Source organism: Acipenser ruthenus, chromosome 28, assembly GCF_902713425.1.
Source record: "Acipenser ruthenus chromosome 28, fAciRut3.2 maternal haplotype, whole genome shotgun sequence".
Lineage (NCBI taxonomy): Eukaryota > Metazoa > Chordata > Actinopteri > Acipenseriformes > Acipenseridae > Acipenser > Acipenser ruthenus.
The window spans coordinates 2034410-2054672 of NC_081216.1; the positions used below are offsets into that span (position 1 = coordinate 2034410).

Below are 20263 nucleotides of genomic sequence, written 5' to 3' on the forward strand. Positions count from 1 at the left end.
GCAGCTGAATAATCACAACAATTATTATTGTCTTTAAAACAGCAATTTTAATTCCTTTGAAGCAAAACCTTTTTTTGATATAAATTAAAAAGTGGGAGGGAAACAAACGTGTCAGTTTGTAACAAGAAAATGTTTCAGTACGCTAAAAAGGTTATTTGAAATATTATCTCACGTTTATGGTGTATATCTTGTCTGTGTGGCTTTACAATAACATCACACAACTTTTTTTTTATGTAACAGAAAAAAAGGGGGAGTTTTTGGTACAGATTTGAAACTATCAGCGATTGAATAGAAGCATTTTGCAAATTGTGAGGTAAGATAGAAGATAAGAATAATCTGTTTGAGGAACTTGATTTCAGATAGAGAATGGAGTGCTGATAAAAGGCTGGTTTTGCATCTTAGTGTCTCTCTTATCTGATCAGCCAGGACCGAATTTCAAGAAAACATGTTTGTATTTATTATAACTTCAGTCAATCCGCTATGCATGAGTCACCAAACCAAAGTTTTTACATGATGGTGCCCGATAAACAGCGCAATTACTGCCAGCCTCCGACTCGTAACTTTAAACATGTACATTTATAGGTACGCACGACAGTTTGCAGAAAGATTACAAACAATGTTTTAATCTGGGACGGCATACCTGAATTATGGCACCACGATCCTTACGGCTAAATTAATTATTATTTTTTATACTATCCATTAGGTATGAAATTCAATATTAGGCAAATGTACCTTGTAATGTACCCTTGTATCCCAGAGACAATACAATACAGTATGCTTTTATATAGAGCTCTCCATTCAAAAGCACCCCAGGACGCTTGACAGTAAAAACTCACTGACCAACCAATCTAGCTCAAGAATAAGCTAAAACAGATCTGTTTCTAAAAGGTGAGACTGTGCCAGCATTCCTGATATGACTTGGGAAGGAGTTCCCAAAGGCAGGGCGCAGAACAGGTAAAGGCTTTTTTCTAACAGATTTGACAGGTTTACATTTTTATTCCATCTACAAGGTGAAGCAGTTTTTTTTGACACTTTTCTTTTTTTGTCCCGTGTCTACAATTGTATTTATTTAATTTATTTTTTGACATCTGAGGTGACACTTTTTTTGGTCTGGTCGTAACGTGTCCAGTAATTAACAAGGAAGAGTTGGCTGTTATTATTTTTTCAACTGTTGTTATTTTAAATGCCGTATTCCCTAAAGAAAAAAAACAAAGCCACGTAAAAGCTGGACGAAACCGTTTGCTTTTACCGCCAACATTTTTAAAATGAGTGCTTCTTTATGACAGGATATGCAAATCATGCAAATCAGCATTATAAGAACCAATCAGAGTTCGCGAATTGCCACGTGATCACCTGTGTCTACAGAAGTCGCTCAGGAGGTTGCTTGGAAAGTAGAGCCCAGAACGTCCACATATAAGCGACTCGGATGCATGCAACTAAGTTGCGCAACTGATCGCTCAGGTGTGGACCCGGCTAGACATGGACAATTTAAACACAGCCAAAAAATTGGTAAAGAAAAAAATCTAACAGCAGCTAGCTGATGAGTTTTGGAATCGTAGGCAGTGTTTTAAAGCACTAAATACTTGCATAGTTTTTTGTTATAGTTTTGCAACAATTAAAATGTATTCCTAGGGCTAGCTGGAACAAGAGTCTGTTAATTACCATTTCAAATCACACCCTGTCAGAATTTTTAATTTGCAAAGCAGTAGAACTCAATCAAGCATATTTGCACTGTTGGGGTTTTTTTTTTTTCTTTTACCAAGGTTCAGTCTTAGCAAGCATCATGTTCTTAATCATGAGACATACTTTTTTTTTTTACACCCCCTGAATTGAATCACATGCTGACAGGATGGGAAGCAGCTGCTGTGGTTTTTACCCCAGTTTTGCACGCCTCTAGTTTCCCTCAAACCTCTCCAGTATCTCCTGACATTTGACTTCTGAGTATTCCCAATTGCCCCTTCTCTCGGTTCCTCTTTTTATTTTTAAATATCGACCAATCACATACAACACCAATAATTCACATTTCTATAGTGCCTTTCATCACAACAAAAGGATCAATAAACCATTACATTAATCCAAATTTGATCAAACTAAAATGAAAACAGATTTAAAACAGTTGGAATTAATTGTAAAATTTGAAAAACAAAAGATAAAAGAACAATAAGTCTAAAATAAAAATGCAATAACATTTGAAAACAAAAAGGACAAAAAGAAATGCAGTTTTGATAGTAAAATAAGAAAGCTAAGAAAAAATATCCATGAATATTTAAAATTTGTATTCATACAGCTTTTTTAAATGTCTATTTTTTTAATAGTTTATAAACATTCCTATGCTTTGAAAAGTGAAAAAGAAACTAACCAGTTGAGAAGAGACTGCAAACTTGGTTTAATTGTCATCAAGACAATTATAATATATACTGTACGATACTTTAGCATAGCTAATTCAATACACCTGTAATAACACAAGGCCTTCGGTCGTGTCAAAATCCAAACCCATTTACAGCAGGATCAGTCTGTATTATCAATGCATTACATTACTCTAGATTTGACCAACTCAGCAACACAAATTAAGATTGTAATCAACATTTTACTAAACGTTTCAGGTTTGTTTTGACCACAGAGAACCATGAAAATGAAGAAGTTAACCCTGGCTCCTACTACACAGTGCAGTAATTCAAACACCTGAACTGATAAGAATCATTCAACTTAGTACTGTACTTACTGCAGTGCCACACGATCGCCATGGGGGAGGCTTCATAACGGCGATGAATAAAAAAAGTCAAGCCAAAAGAAGAATTAAATGCACACACAAGCTCGGTCAGAATTCTTTACAGAAATGCGAGAGTTAGCCAAGAGCAGTACGTATTGACCAGACGATTATCCCGAATCTGCACTACTTACAAGTTTTTCACACTTCTTTATCTTACTAATATCTTACTCTCACACACACACCAAAACACACCCTGTAAACACCAAGCCTTCGAAATTACACCTCGCCTTATATCATAGGTGTGAATGCATTTAATATGTGTTGCAACCAACTGGGCTTTTAAAATTAGCAAATGCGTGAAGAATCATCGCTCCTTTGTTTGAAAATGCGGGTGGGGGTGGATAAGGTGATATAAAATGCACTTTTTGACATGAAGGGAGATCTGGGTTCCAATCTAGCCAAGTTTGAAGAAGCTTGCGTTTATTCATTGAAAAACCTTTGAGGTGTAGGAAAAGACAGCCAAGGCATAACCAAGCATGGTCACAATGGAAAATAACCCATGGTGAGGAATGGGGAAAAACAAACGCAGTGCAATAGAGCCCATGAATGCACAGTATCAAGTAGGTTTGAGCAATTCAAATTTTCAACAAAAGTTTCTTTATCAGCTGTTTGAACTTAACAATATAACTATATATATATATATATATATATATATATATATATATATATCCTATAGTTATCAAAGTTTTTCTCCTCGTTTGCCGACTGCTGAATAATTCAGTTTATATCCCGCCCATCATATCTGTTTTCATCGAGTTGAATTTGTTTGAATTTCACAAAGTCAGAAAACAGTGACAGTGATGTTTTAATCACCATTGTAGTGTTTAGAGCATCTTTCTTTTGTAGCATGTTTTGTCATTCATTTTCCGTAAACTCCCAGAACCGGCGTTCAACCCTTTTGTCTTGTTGTGAAGAGCGCAGGGGAGAAAGGCGTTCCTTTGAAAAGGGGCGGGGCTGACAGTGATGTGAACCAATCACATGACAGACGGAGACTCGCCCGGTGGTGTAAGGATGTTAGGGCAATAGTTCAATCTATTTTTCTTATTTTTTATATATATATATATATATATATATATATATATATATATATATATATATATACACACACACACACACACACAGTAGATGCCAGTTATTAGCAACCCTGATAAAGACAACTTTCAGTTATTAACAACATTTTCCCAGGAACCAATCCCGTCCCATAGACTTTAATGATAATGATATTAGCAACTGCACGCCGCTTATTGACAGCTTTATTACTAGTTGCCAGTGCTACAGAGCGCACTGGCATGATTTATGCACAAACTTCATGCAGCTTTTATAACACACTGACTTCGCAACTGCGTATTTCTGGTAGACTGACGCAGAATCGTGGCTTTGAAACTGGCTACGAAGCTGCACGGAAAATTGAGATGGATTTACAGCGGGAGGTGGTGCATTGTAAAAAGCTGACAACGTTGGACAATTTCTTATTTTAAAATGGTGTTCTTTAGAACTGATTGCAAGTACAACACATGTTTGCTTTACTCATTGTAAGGACAATTGCAGTACATCGTTGTGTAGTGCTACTTAAGCCTACTCCCTTTTGTTTTACACACATGTGAAGTAAACGGTTCTATGTTTGGGTATTTTGTGTTTCTCATGATAATTTCTTAGCACTAACATTTAAAACACATGTATTTCAGTGCCATATTTGTACAACTACAGTATATATCGTTGTTCCATATAAATACACTTGAAAACGGGGGCTTTTCTCTTATTGTCAACTTCCGTAGCTGATTTTGTTTTGAGAAACGTGATTAAATAAAAATTAAATAATAAAAAAAAATAAAACTACACATGTATAACTACATGATCAGATAAATTACTCAATATTCACCAATAGTAAGCAAATGAAAAAAGGACATCAAAATGAGTTAATTTCAACTAATTCATATTTTAAAAGAAATAACAGAAAAGCAAAACACATTTCTCACCCCCCCCCCCCCCCCCCCCCGGCCAAAACCCTCCGTATTTAAAATTAGCAAGCAAAGCAATAGATGATGCACGCTAAGATGCAGGTCTCTGGGGAGAAAAAAAAAGCCCACCTAACAAACAGAAAAAAACACAGGTGCCTTATCATAGCTGGCAGAAAGCTAAGGAGCCGTGTGACACCATACAACCTTGGTGCCTGAGCTGGCGGACTGAGAAGCAACAGCACTGACGTGGCATTGAGTAACAAAGGCCGCATCACTGGTGCAAGGCCCCCTTGATGGTTTTTGCCATTTGACTACCTTTTCAGTGGCACTGTCAAAGCGAGAGGTAACGAATGCCCAGTCTAGCATGGTGGTTGGCATACACCCCCATGTCTAACACCTCAATGCCAGTGGTACAAATGAAAAAAAAAAAACTAAAACTGAGAAGAAAAAACACACACACACAAAAAAAGAAAACTCCCCCGTTTTCTTTGAAACACGTTGCCCTGTGGGTACAGTTTCAAATAAATGAAATGTTTAGTCCGCCTGGCTGTGGTGTAGTTTTGTCTGTAACACTGGAAACGTGTTGGTAATGTACCCATCTATCCAGCACAAAAAATCCTAATGATATTTATTTTTGTTTTTACTACTTATTTTTATCACTGCTTTTTAAAGTAAAAAAATTTAAATTACTTTTTTTTACTGTATGTAATTTAAGGGGGGGGTTGTATTTTGTCATCGTATTGATTGATTGATTGATTAACTCAAGACGTTAATTCACACAGACACTAAAACACACCTGATGTTTTCCTTAATTGTGATGTACTTTTTTTTAAATGTTATTTCCATCTCTATTTTAGTCGTCACAGTGAGTTTCTTTTTTCAGTCCCTGTCCAGGTATTCTCACGCTGGCAGTGGGACGAGATGTGCCACCTGATCAGTGAAATCTCACCGATCTTAAAACCCTTGACAGGTGTCACATCCTTTTTCCCATGAGAACTAAAGTCTTGTTGGTGCCAGCAACACCTCCCCTCATACGCAACAGCACACTTTAACATGAAAGCTGAGCTGCTAAGGCAATAGTGTCATCCAACACTAGAAACCAAGCTGGTACTGTGGAGCTTTCTGAACTGACTGCAGCCCAGCGATTTCTCTAAACACTGAGCTACTCAAACCCACTGCCTTCCACAGTGCAGCCCAGCGCTTTCTTTCTCTAAACACTGAGCTACTCAAACCCACTGCCTTCCACACTGCAGCCCAGCGCTTTCTTTCTCTAAACACTGAGCTACTCAAACCCACTGCCTTCCACACTGCAGCCCAGCGCTTTCTCTAACAACTGAGCTACTCAAACCCTCTGCCTTCCACATTGCAGCCCAGCGCTTTCTCTAAACACTGAGCTACTCAAACCCACTGCCTTCCACACTGCAGCCCAGCGCTTTCTCTAAACACTGAGCTACTCAAACCCACTGCCTTCCACACTGCAGCCCAGCGCTTTCTCTAAACACTGACCTACTCAAACCCACTGCCTTCCACATTGCAGCCCAGCGCTTTCTCTAACAACTGAGCTACTCAAACCCTCTGCCTTCCACATTGCAGCCCAGCGCTTTCTCTAATAACTGAGCTACTCAAACCCTCTGCCTTCCACACTGCAGCCAGCGCTTTCTTTCTCTAAACACTGAGCTACTCAAACCCGCTGCCTTCCACACTGCAGCCCAGCGCTTTCTTTCTCTAAACACTGAGCTACTCAAACCCGCTGCCTTCCACACTGCAGCCCAGCGCTTTCTTTATCTAACCACTGAGCTTCTCAAACCCCCTGCCTTCCACACTGCAGCCCAGTGCTTTCTTTATCTAACCACTGAGCTCCTCAAACCCGCTGCCTTCCACACTGCAGCCCAGCGCTTTCTTTAATCACTGAGCTACTCAAACCCACTGCCTTCCACACTGCCATGTATAAATCCTGCAGCATTACATTTGGTAAAATAACGCGTGGATTCAGACTCACTGCTCATCTCCAGCCTTCTTGATCCACTCCACATCACACTGGTCACACTGGGCAGTCGTCTCCTGGAGGGACACAGAGCAGGGGATGGGGGTTAGCTTCAAATCACCAGACCTCTCGCCTCCAAAACCCAAAAGGTGCCTAAAGCACCAAACTCTTTATAGTCTAGTCACATACAGAAGCAAATTACATCTCAAAGCATAGCAGTTTCATCCATTCCAGGTTTTACTACAAGCTTGATTAGCCACAGGTAACAGGCTCAAGTGTGTGTCTTATTAAACTAATAGCAGAAGCCGGAATGGATCAAACTGCTATGCAATGGGAGTCTTTATGGCCAGCCCTGAATCCCCTATACTTAAAAACATAATAAAGTAAAAAAAAAAATCATGATATCTTTCAGTGCCAAGAAAAATCACCCCAATACGAAATGTTTTTATTAACTCATTAAGTGCCACTGTCCTCATTTTAAGGGCAGGCTACTTTGTAATTTTCCAGAGCATTAACCTGTTATTTTAGGATAACCTACTGGAATTTTGTTAACACGCAAAAAAGTGAAGTTTAAATGCAACGTATCAAATATATATATATATATATATATATTTTTTTAATTTAGTCGTTGCCAATTATTTTTTATTATTTTCTCCCAATTTAGAATGGCCAATTATTTTTTAGGCTCAGCTCACCGCAACCACCCCTGCGTTGACTCGAGCGGGCGAAGACTCACCATGCAGCCACCCAAGAGCTACAGCGTCCGAGGACAACGCAGCTCTGGGCAGCGTACAGGCAAGCCCGCAGGCGCCCGGCCAGACTACAGGGGTCAATGGTGCGCGGTGAGCCGAGGACACCCTGGCCGACCTAACCCTCCCTGCCCCCGGGCGACGCTCGGCCAATTGTGTGCCGCCCCCTGGGAGCTCCCGTCCACGGTCGGCTGTGGAATAGCCTGGACTCGAACTGCCAACGTCCAGACTATAGACCGCATCCCGCACTCCACGTGGAGCGCCTTTACTGGATGCGCCACTCGGGAGCCCCTTGTATCAAATATTTTCAAAGGAAAATGTTATTTGTTACTTAATGGGCTGATCAGAGTTGCGCAAGGAGATGGGAATGCGCGAGATGTGAGCGTCGCTCACCCCCTGCTCCCGACCCTCCTCTTGCTGTCTCAGCTCCTCCCGCAGCCGCTCACACTCCCCCTTGAGCTCCGCCTCCCGCTGAGACGCCTCCCCCGCCTCCCGTCGCGCCTCCTCTAGCTCCGCCTCCAGTCGCTGCAGCTCGAGGTCGGACAGCGCGTCCAGACTGCGTGAGCTCTGCAGGGCCATCGCAGGACAGGCCAGCACTGCGGGACGGGGACACAGAAACAGGGACCAGTTATACACTGCGCTGCACAGATAAAAGACTTGAGTAAGGTCAACATAAATACGCTATAAAAATCACACTTTCTTAAAATGGCACCTGAATTATTTTTGGTCGATCTGAAAAATAAAATCCTTTATTGGGTTGACATGAGAACAGGACATTTTCTATATTTCCTTAGTTTCTAAATGACATGTATTTGTATAATTCACTGCCCTTTCAATGAGATATCTGACTTAAACGAAGGGGCATTTTCATTGCAATATAAGAATGCACCACCTGCATGCACCAAACCAGCAATATGTTCCTTCACACAGCATGACATTTCTGTTCAAAAGAAAAGTTATATCCTCTTGTGACAACGTGTACATTCGATTTTCCATTGGATGTTACTGTTTCCTAAAGTTTAAGAGAGTTCTGGGTCTCAATTATCAATAGTTCAAAGGCAATAAGAACATAAGAACATAAGAAAGTTTACAAACGAGAGGAGGCCATTTGGGCCATCTTGCTCGTTTGGTTGTTAGTAGCTTATTGATCCCAGAATTTTATCAAGTAGCTTATTGAAGGATCCCAGGGTGTCAGCTTCAACAACATTACTAAAAGTTTCACAAGAAGCTATTTTAATGAATATCTAAAGGTATAGTTTTATAATAATAATGATAATAATCTTTATTTTTATATAGCACCTTTCATAGTGGACCACCATCACAAAGCACTTTACAGAGGTAGGCTGTGAACTGTGCATGATATGCAGAGTCACTTCCAACAGGACATTGATTTAACATCTCATCCGCAGGGTGGAGCACAAGGAGTGACAGGGGTAGGATTTGAACTGGTGACCTTCTGGTTACAAGCCCTGGACTTTAACCACCGGACCACACTGCCTCAGTTTTAGTGCTCTGGTCAAGGTCAGGCTGTCCAGGCAAGGATAAGGGCTCCCAAGCAAAGGTAAGGCTGCCCATGTAAAGGTTGCCCAGATTGGGTCACTCACTGCGTGGGTGGACGGGGCTGGTGTGCAGCTGCAGGTACTGCATCTCCTTGCTGTGCAGCTGCGAGTTGAGGTTCTGCAGGGAGCTGTCTCTCTGCCGCAGCATCTGCTCCAGGTTCCGAATGTGCTCCACGTGCTTCTCCGCCAGTGTGGTCTGCAAGAGACGGCAACAAACACTCACCGTCAACTGGACCGGAAAAGGGGAGGAGATACCCAACCAACCTGAAACACCAGAGCTTTCACCAGCCCATCCACTGCAGGGCACTGAGCACAGAGCAATATGACAGAGCGACTAGCTTTAAAAAAGCTAAACTGAAGGAGAGCAAAACATTGAGAATAAACCTGGGAACAGAGATTCAAAATGTTGGAAAAAATGTAATCAATACAAGGCACTGGTTAGCAATGCAGTTGTCAGAGGACAGCAGTGTCGTGCCCTTTTAGTACCAGGACTGCAATGTAAAATAAGAACAACAGTGCCCCCTGCTGTTGATACTACATACACTTCAAAGCTTTCTTCATAAAGAGCCATACTGTGTGTGTGTATATATATTATATATATATATATATATATATATAATGCTAATGGAATATATGCTAATGCTAATATATATAATGGTAATGGAAAAAAAGAACATAAGTTTGTTTAAGACAAGCTTCAACACTAATCATGTGCCATGTTTAAAACACAACATTAATTTTACTGCCTTTACAGTGCAGTGAGATCATTAACTAAAGGACAAGGTCCCCGATTCCCTTCCGGCGCCTCCTCAAGACACTCCTGTTCAGACAGCATCTCTAAACCTCACAACTCTCCACTATACTGGACTACATGACACCCAATTGTACCAGTACTTGCATCAGCTTGTACCTGCACTGAACTGCTCCTTACCTGCTGCTCTTAATTAGAACTACTTCCTGTATTTGATTTTAATCTTGAAATCGTTCTCATCTATTCATCGTACTTACACTACGAGCTCTTAATGGACTTTACTCGAATAAGCAAATATTTTTACTATACGTTAACTGCTCTGAGTCGAACTCGCTCTTAAATGTAATTATTGACTGTATTCTTTATTTTGCTCTTATCTGAATTTGATCATTAATGTTACTAATTTTGTTGTACTTTATAACTGTTTTTATCTGTAACGTGATATTCTGAAAATACTTTGCACTCTGATATTTTGTAATGTGATACTTTGCACTGTGATATTTTGTAACAATTGTAAGTCACCCTAGATAAGTGCATCTGCTACTAAATAATAATAATAATAATAATAATAATAATATCGAGGCACAGATAAGGTTGCCTTGTTAAAGATGAGGTACTATAGAAGGGGTGGCCAATTAATTTTCTTAATTGGTCAACACTAAAATAGAAATCCCAGGTCTTTAGCTATTGACAATTTAAAGATAAAGAGGCAGCAGGATTGTGGCTCTCTAGGACCAGGATTGGCCAGCCCTGCTTTATAGCATTCTCATAGCCTCACCATCTGATCCAGGTCTCTCTGCAGGTTACTCCTCTCCATGTGAATCTTCTCGTAGGCCTGGATTACAGCCTCCAGATGCTCCTCCCTCTCCTTGCCATTCTGGAGCTGAAAGAGAGAGCAGCAGACAAGGCTCCAGTCTCTATTCAGACAGTACGGACCGCACGGGTCACCTCAGCACAATCGGATCCTTCAAAACCGCACTTTAAATCTATCAAGCTTGACTTGTTATATAGCACCTTTCACACGATGAAACGGATATAAACAACAACAAAAATGTATAGCGTGCACAACAAGATGATAAAATATCCCTTTAAATGACATCCATTGAAATGACAAGCATGTGTTTGTAATCGTACTTTAAAAAACAGGTGACAAGAAGGTGGTACAGCATTTATAAAAACAAAAACAAAAAAAATAACTTGAAATAGGAGGAAACATTTTCCCTTTAAAATCCATATGCTTTAGAATCTTGAAACTTGCCATTTCAAGCATCTAAAGTGATCCAGTCCAAGATAGATATATAAAAAAAAATAATAATTAAAAGAAAATGGCATCATACACACAAAAATTAAATAAAACCTGTTTGCTTTATAATGGCAGGAATACCCCTGGCAACAGTCATTACCTGTCGATAACGGACCTTGTTTTAAGGACACTAATGCTTGATTATAGACCGGTGAAGGTCACTTAGCTGGTTTAGCCTGTTGTGTTCCACACAACATGTCCCATCCCGTCCCCCTCACCTCATGCTGAAGCTGGTTGAGCTGCTGTTGCAGGCTATTGTTCAGCATTGAAGTCTCTTTGGTCTCAAAGGAGCAGTAGGAGTTGCGATCATTGCTGAAGTCGCTGATCATGGGGAACTGCAGAACAAGAGCAGAGAGAAGGGGTGAGGAGGAGATGGAGAGGAGAGTCAGGGAGTCGTTCTGTGTGTGTGAGGAGGATGCGGAGAGGAGGAGATGGAGAGACTGTGTTTGTGTGAGGGAGTGAGGCTGTGTGACCATGACACACACATACATACACAGACACAAACACACATGTTTGTTCATAATGATTATGATTGACTCCCATACACTATAGATTTCTTATAAAGTCCTGTGGGGTTTGGGGGAGGGAGGGATCAACACAATAATACAATAATGAAAGTTACAGGGGCTAAAGGAAATACAGCTGCATTTTTATATTTGAAATTTCTGTTTAAGCATTACAGGAGCTTGGGCCTGTGTCCTCACAAGGTAGATTTTGTCAGAGTTTCCTTCCTTGTGGAGACTTTTTTGACACAGCAAGCATTATAAACACATATGAACACAGAGACCCACGCACACATGCACACACAGAGCCAGCCCCTGTACCTTGATCTCGTAGAGCTTGAGTCTCCTCTTGAGCCCACAGTTTTCCCTCTCCAGCCCGGACAGCCGGTTCTTGATGTCCTGGTAGGCGGTGATGAGGGCGAAGTGGGGGGCAGAGTACATGTTCCCTGGGAGGGGTCTGCTCGCCCAGCCCACCCCACAGCCCTCCTCCGTCAGCCCCTCTGCTGTCAGAATTCCCAGCTCTCCACCGAACAGAGAGTCCATGATTCACAACCGGACTGGAAGAGGGGAGGAGAGAGGAGGGGGGCGGAGTTAGAAAGGGACAGAGGAGTCAGAGAGGAGGGGATAGAGGGGGATGTGAGGAGTAGGGGAGGAAGAGAGAGCATCCAAGGAGAATCAGGATCCAACAGCTTACTCATCAATCAGTAGAAATACTTCATGAAGAAGAAAAGCCACTGATAAACTGAAAACGCACGATTTTACAACATTTAGTTAACATGTTGTGTGTTCGGCCTTATTCAGATAGCATGGTAAAAACAGCCAGGTATATATATATATATATATATATATACACCCACATATCCACACAGTGCATCAGCATTATTACACTGTCTATTACTGAGTTCAGTAACATGGAAAAACAGGGCACCACAGCAAACGCCCTTGCATCTTTAGTTCTTAATGCCTATAATCTTCAATAGCCCAACCAATCACGTGAAGCTAAGACGGTATGTCTTGTTCCCTCTCAAGATGTAGCCAACAGTGCCGTGCCGAGGGTTCGGAGACTCAAATCCGGGCCCCTCCTCAACAATCAACACTAAGTACTTTATTCGCTCGCCCCAGTCTGCCCACCTTGCTTCCGACTTCTTTATAGAGAGTTTGACAGAAGACATATACATACAGATAGCTTCAAGAAGTCAATCAAACAAGCATGAAGCATGTTTAATAAAACTGTACTGCTCTGTCCGGAGCTGCACTCCTCCCATCTCTCTTTCTCTCAGGTTTAATATCCTCCATACTGTGCAGTATAGTTTACCTCTTGCTTTGTCAAACAGTGGGGAGTCAACAAGCTGGGAAGGCAGCGGACTTGCATGTGTACCCAAGGTCCAAAAGATAAATCTAAAGAAAACCAGAGCAAATCTCACCTTAGCTTTTGCATACCTACAGATGCTGTTCAGGAAAGACTATATTAAGCAGAGGGCAAGTGACACTCTTTTCCTTTGCTAATAAAGCATCTGGCAGTTTTAGGTCATGCTAGGAGAGAAAAAAAGAGATACACCTCAGGGAATAATTGAATGATCTAAACAGTGGTGCACATGAATACTGCCGCTGTTAACGCTGTATTTAAAAGTTACGTTTTCTTGCTTCTTATTGACACTAGGAGTAGTTTTGTTACTTGTGCGTGAATCAGAATCATTTCCCAGGGTGCACTGGTTCAAAATATTTTCAAAATAATGTAGCGGTAAAGTTCAACTCCACAATGATGAGGGGAGCAGCGAGAATGATCTAAAAGCCAACGCCTAAAGCATGATAAAAAATAAGAATATGAATCTGAATATGATTCAATACTAAACAGGCATGTAATTATAGTTAAAGCAGGATTGTTTGCAGAAATTGCAATTCCAATTCAATTTTCAATTTCAATTACAGTTACACAATTACAGGGATTACAACATATAAACAGTGGGGTCACTACAAGTGTTGGAAAATACAAGGATGAACATATGAGAAATAAATGCTTAACTGAACTGTAATTGATCAATTATATGGTCTAATTAAAATTACGCAAGTGTGCCAGGCTCCGATATTAAAAGCGTTCGCTCACTGTTGCCTGTGCGATATCGCACCCCTAGGAGGTAGTGAGAATTCAAGAGAGACATCAGGCTGGGTGTCAGGGCTGATCGGAGGAGCTGGCTGGCACGTCTGAAAGCTGTTAAAAGCCCTGCTATGCCAATGCCAGCCTCCTGGCATTAAACACTGTGTCCAGAGAGAGAGAGAGAGAGAGAGGGGGGGGGGGCACTGGGGTGCTGCAGACACTGGACAAAATTACGACAGGCCCGATATCCTCGTCAACGGGCCCTATTGTCTGGTGTTCAGCTATGCCAGGTCATATCTTTTTGTAAGGTAAAAACAATTATATAACAAATGGATGAAGGCTATATTTGCATCCTGAGCCATTCGGGAATAAAAGGCATAAAACTACAGTAGTGACGTCAAAAAGTGATAATTCCTCTAGAGGAAAACATACTTGAACTTTGACCCATTCGACTCCTCGAGACCATCACTTTCAACTCAAACACAACATGTCTCGTTTTCAATCGCTCGACAACACCCGCAGTACAGAAATGTTCATTGATGATCAACAAAATGAGAATACGTTAAAAAATGATGTAAAGCTGGTACATTCGTATCTCAGAGAAACGGGAGAGGAACGGGAAATTTAGTTCACATTTGATGTGATTTTGTTTGATATCTATGTTTAAAATATTTCATTAAATCCATTAGACCTGAGTGTTGCGTTTGTTTTGTGCATCAGTATATACAAGTCGCATTTTCATATTAATCTGTTTTCACATTGCTGTGCTGTGGTATCTGACTTAAATCAAGAGGCATTTTCAACCTGATAAAGATGAGAAGTGGAAAAATCCATTCCATTGTCTTGTTGCTAAACTGAATCAAAGAATTACTGTACAGTGCATCAGCCCCATGGCAACAGACCAATTCAAAACACATCCAGGAAGAATTATTTCCAGCACAGCAAGTTGTTTAGGAATGGATTGGGTACGGTACAGACAGCCTTTGAAATGATCTAATTCATTGTTATGCACGTTCTTCCCTTTGAGGAGTTTTAATGAAATGTTTCATTCTAAAGAACCAAAAATAAATCTCTCTTCCTCTGCTGTAAAGTCACACAGTGTGTAGACAGGGTCTGTCGTCTTGTCGATTTTCTCCTTGACTGTAATAAATATGGATTGCCTGTAAAAATATACGCGGAGAGTAAAAATGACAGGGCGAGTTGCAGAACAGTCAAGTGTTAGAAGATTTTAACTTGACATTACCATGCAACGAGAAGAGGGTATTCACCAGCCCTTAGAAAGTCCGACGTGCAGATCAAAGTGAAAATAGAACCTGAAAATACTACACAAAACTACAGAAAAAGAAAACACAGAAGCATGATTACTGTGATAACCCTGTCGATAGGCTTAGAAACTGAATCTAGAACAAAACCCGGAACCCCAGACATTCATCACTGCAGATCCCATCACCCCAGCGAAGACAACTGAACCCATTAACTATTGTCTGTAACTCTCTATATTACTTACCAGTTGTTGACACTCACAGCTGCGTGCCAGTCTATCTGCCTGGATAGAAACTGGAAGAGTTTCATTTCTCTAGCGCATATGTGAGTCACTCTCACTTTCTCTACACACACACACCAACCCAACGGCAGGGCTGCTTGAGTTTAGCCCTGCTAACCTCTCCAATAGCCATGCCCACGCCGAGTCACAGCATTTGCAGTTCAATGGAAGACATTTCTGGCTTATGCATTCAATACTGAAAATTGTTTAGGGCACATAATACTTATTTTTGTCCTTTGCTTTATTTATACACCGGGGGGGGGGGGGTGATTATCAGGGGTGGAGGCTATCATGCATTTGCGTCTTCCATAGAATACTATTTTTTTTAATTTAGTGTGTCCAATTATAATTTTTCACCCGATTTCTCCCAATTTGCAATGTCCAATTGCTTCCCCCCCCCCCCCCCCCCCTCACCGCAGCAATTTCCCACATGGTTCAGAAGACCCGAAGGTTCAGCAGGCGTCCTCCGATCCTACGACCAAGCCAGCTTCCTTTTTCACCCAGGAACTCGAGCGGATGTCAGCGAGCTACCAGCCTCTGGAGAACAAAGGCCAGCCCTGCAGGTGTCCGCTCTGAGCTCACTAGGCGCCTGGCCAGTAGGGTTCGCTGTAGAGCGATGAGGAGAAACAGTCCCTGACGGTTTTACCTCCCTAACCCATGGAAGCGCCTCCCTTTGGCTCCCAGCGATGACTGGCCTACGTCGCTCAGGCAGGACACGAACCTGCGCTGTATGACTCACCGTGCGCACCACGAGGCTGTGCTTCTACCAGAGGAGACACACGTGGGACCCTTATGTGTTACTACTCTGAAATGCTCGAGGAAATTGAGTCCTTTTCTAAATCGATTGTTTCCAATCCGAGAAGAAATGGGAGCAAAAGAAACTTCAAATGAGTAAGCGAGCGAGGGAGGGAGTGAGGGAGCGAGCTGCACCAGTCCTTGAGGACCCACTGAGCATCTGGCCTGGCCCCCTCTCCTGCAAGAGCGAAGGGGGGGGGTCGCCCATGAATATCTGGGAAATGTCCCACTCAGCTGAGTCTGACCTAGAAGCAACAGCCAATCCGCCACACACAAACCAGAAGGCATCTGAATTTCTGATGTTCCTCACACAAACAACCACGTTTTTTTGGTCGCCATTTAAACTTTGAAATTATTGACAGCATTACTTGATGTTCTCCAGTCGTCGTAAAACAGGTCAAAAATAATAATAACATATATGTATAAAAATTTACTGCACTGCGTTTACTTCTCTTTCTGCGCTGATGAAGGAGGGCTTATGTCCGAAACGTCCTGAAATAAATTTATCATTCAACCTTTTGTGCACATCCAAAAAACAAACTCATTTTCATTTGAAGATGTGCAATGAAGCATAGTGAAAGCATGGCAATGCATAGGTGACTATTGCAAAGCCCACAGAGGTATGGCAGGTAAAGCATATTAAACACATTAGAAATCACGATAAACTGTGGTAAAATGCATAGCATAACCATGGGAAACGCATGGGGGAAAAGTGCCATATTACAGTACCTGGCTACATTTTTAGAAAGGGTTAGCCACACTTCTTGTAGTGAAAAGACACTGCTAAATCAAGGAAAGCGCTGTGGCAGGCTCCGGGATAATGTCCTGACTTATGACTTTCCTCTCTTTAGGTCATCAAACATTGTGACAGGGATTATCAAGGGACAGCATTCGCAGCATAACACTGCAGGGCCTTCAATAAATAACAAAAGAGCAATCTACCCGGAGCGGAGAGGCCAAGGGGAGAATTGTTTGAAGCGAGGGGTAAACTGCATTTCTGTGCAAATGCCGATTCCCTGGAAAAGTTTAAGTCCTTTGCTGAAGGCGCATCTGCTCTCTCAAGCCCGAGGAGGAGTGGGGATTAAATTTTATGTTTTTATTTTCATTTTACTTTTATTGTTTTGTTTTTATAGGCCTTTTTATTTGATTTGATTGCGAAGCGCTTTGAGGTGGCTTGCTATGAAAAGGCGCTATATAAAAAAAACAAAAAAAAACAAAAAAAAACAAAAAAAAACGCTCTCTCCTTCCAGATATGCCTTCAAACTGAGCTGCAGCAGCAGGGATGGAAAAAAAACTCCTATTGCACAGCAGAGTCACCCATTCCAGGTTTTACTACAAGCTTGATTTGTCACAGTGTATAGGTAACAAGCTCAAGTGTGTGTCTTAATAAACTTGAGAAAAACCAGGAATGGATCAGACTGCTATGCAACAGGAGGAGAATGTCAATCCCTAATCAATGTTTTATACCCGGGGATTTGCAAATAAGCAATAAGCTAATGTGTACATTAGCAGGCGGTGCAACATTTTTTTAAAGAAATTTACAGAGCACTCTGCTAGTATGATGAATGAATGCGTTGATATCATTACAATTGTTTGCCTACTGTTCCTAAAAGAACAAAAGATTGGTAAACAATATTTTAGCAGCAATAAAAAAAAGTCTGTTGACTCGTTCTGCGCCAGCGTCATCGTGCCACGTCAGCGGAGAGGTGCGTTTCTGTTCTGGTTATTTTTAGTCTCAGTTCGGGGAATTTTCATGGGCGAAAAAAAAAAAACATCCTGATGTAGTCTAGCAAAGCAATAAAGCCACAGACAACCTGGTTTAAAGAGCATTGCAGCTGAGGGATGACAACCTGACTCTCTGCATTCCTGATTCACAATGAAAACATACTGGTGCCTGCACTTAAACACCCCCCACACACACATTACTGCTGAAGCTGTAAAAACAGACCTTTAAAATCCTTCTGTCCCAGCCTGAGCTCTTATTATCAGCGCTAAAGGTCTGGCATTCAGTACGACCATGGCAGACACTGGGAATAAATCAGGAGACGCCTGTATAAAGGACGTATTGCAGCAAATCCAGGACAGGTCACACCTCAATCAGACTGTAGGACATGGGAAGCGCATACCGATAATAGGGCACGGAACTGAATCCAAAATAAGGGAACACAGGCTGCCAACTTGGGTGGGAGCCCAAATTCTCTGGTCCGACTTCACTCCTCGGGCTGGCCTGAATTCTAAGGGCTGGGAGGAAATGACATCACTAAATGTCAATCAAAAATGTTGTTTGGGGCGGTGACATACATCCGGGTTTGTGAATGCCATTTTTACTGAATAAAAAGATTTCAAAATATTAATACAAGTATAGGGCTTTTCTTTGTCAGAAGCAATTTCTATATATATATATATATATATATTATATATATATATATATATATATATATATATATATATAGAGAGAGAGAGAGAGAGAGAGAGAGAGAGAGAGAGAGAGAGAGAGGATAAAACTCCCACTTCTTAGGGGTTTGATCCATTCCTGGTTTTACTATGATTACTCAAGATTGTAATATATTATGAAATATTTGCTTGTTCCCTATACACTGTGGCTAATCAAGCTCGTAGTAAAACCTGGAATGGGTGAAACTGCTGTGCAATAGGAGTCTTATTTCCATCCCTGCTAATTGATGCCTCAGAGGCTGGAAGTAGGCAGAACATGACTGGCTAACGACACAGACTGCTAATGCAGCAGAGCCTAGTCAGTGAATAGTTAGGGCCTACTCAATGGAGATATTTTCAGGGAGAGGAGAAACGCTGGTGGACAGCATGCTCACCTTGAAGGCTGTAGTCTAGGGACAACAGCCCGAGACTTTTTACTAGAAGGGCAACACATTAGCAAGATTGTTTGCAGGTCGGTAGTCAGGGTTAGGTTGTATATGTCAACGGACACATTTAGAAGTAAAAGAGGAGGCATTGTTTTCGAGGCGTAAACTCGAAAGATGAGGGACGGAGGGCGGGGGTACACGTGGGCTATAGCATGAGAAACAGTGGCTCGATTTCAAGGGTTAACCATAAGCCTGTGAGACTCCGACTGACGGAACGCACGCAATCCGCTACGATTAAGAAACATAATAATAATAATAATAATAATAATAATAATAATTAGCCAGACGATCAAACGGTTAATAAACCGATCACGTTGCATTACAGTACTGACATCTGTTTTTAGTATCCTGTGAAAAACAATGTGTAGTCTGATTGATTATTAACACGTAATAATTTAAGAATCGTAAATTAGATTAAAAACTTAGATGCATACAGTATGGTGGTACTGTAGTATGGAAACATTATTAAAGGCACGCTCTTAGTTAAAATAAAATAAGCGCTTAAATGTGCCGAGAGATGTGTATGTGTGTATATATATATATATATATATATATATATATATATATATATATATATATATAATGTACACACTCTTCCTACTCAGAATATATGTCCCAGTTTGTATTGTAGAATAACCCACATACGATAAAATACAATACATCAAATAGGCTTAAAGATTTTAAAAAGCGGTCTCTTTAATTCAGGTGAAGTTTTTTTTTTTTTTTTTAATTTTTTGTCGGGAGGCGCAGAAACGGCGGCGGTGGTCGATAATAAAGCCCACTTCCCCTTTAAATCGGCACTTCGCCTCGCTCCAAAAATTGAAAGCTTTTAAACGGACAATTGCATTTTAAAATACCCCTGCTGCCGCTGCCCTGTCGAAAACAGAAAATACACAACAAAGTGTTGCACGCTTCCGTACTAACTCCGCTAAACACCACTCGTTGCGATATGTCAAATACATACTAATCAGTAAAATATGGATGTGTACCGTATACTGGACCCTTTTTTTTGTTTTTTTAAGAACCCTATGTTTTACGTTCCCAGGCAATTAAGCAGAGTACCCCCACTAGCCCTAGCAAGAACCGCACAAAAACAAGCGAGCTGCTCGTCAAACGGGTTTCGTTGCATTTGTTTTGTGTTTACCGATTAAATGAACGCACAGAAAACCAGGAAGCCCCTACTCACGTCTTTGCTGGTGCTGCGGTGTCCTCACACCCTACACACGAATTCTGTACCTCACTCAAATGCTATTCCACGCCGTCTACTCGCAGACTCGGCTGTGCGGACGATACATTTTTTTCCTGTAGAACAGTTTTTCAGGTCTGACTGCGAGATCATAGGGTATCACGTCGCGGGGCGTGGAATTAACAACA

The 20263-nt window shown here is 41.3% G+C and overlaps 1 protein-coding gene across 2 annotated transcripts in view; it reads right to left on the bottom strand.

The window, feature by feature from the left end:
- LOC117434715 (TANK-binding kinase 1-binding protein 1-like) overlaps positions 1–20263 on the bottom strand; it is a 33737-nt gene extending 13474 nt beyond the window's left edge. Inside the window, exons 1-7 of one of the 2 annotated variants that reach the window (XM_034057341.3) lie at positions 20076–20263; positions 11899–12134; positions 11293–11409; positions 10550–10654; positions 9066–9216; positions 7855–8057; positions 6728–6789 (exon numbers count right to left, since the gene is read on the bottom strand). In XM_034057341.3, coding sequence (XP_033913232.3) covers positions 6728–6789; positions 7855–8057; positions 9066–9216; positions 10550–10654; positions 11293–11409; positions 11899–12120 — 860 coding nt within the window. In that variant the 5' untranslated portion in view covers positions 12121–12134; positions 20076–20263. Of the gene's footprint in view, positions 1–6727; positions 6790–7854; positions 8058–9065; positions 9217–10549; positions 10655–11292; positions 11410–11898; positions 12135–12892; positions 13042–20075 lie in introns of those variants that run through there. The other variant, XM_059003277.1, reaches the window with a different exon arrangement.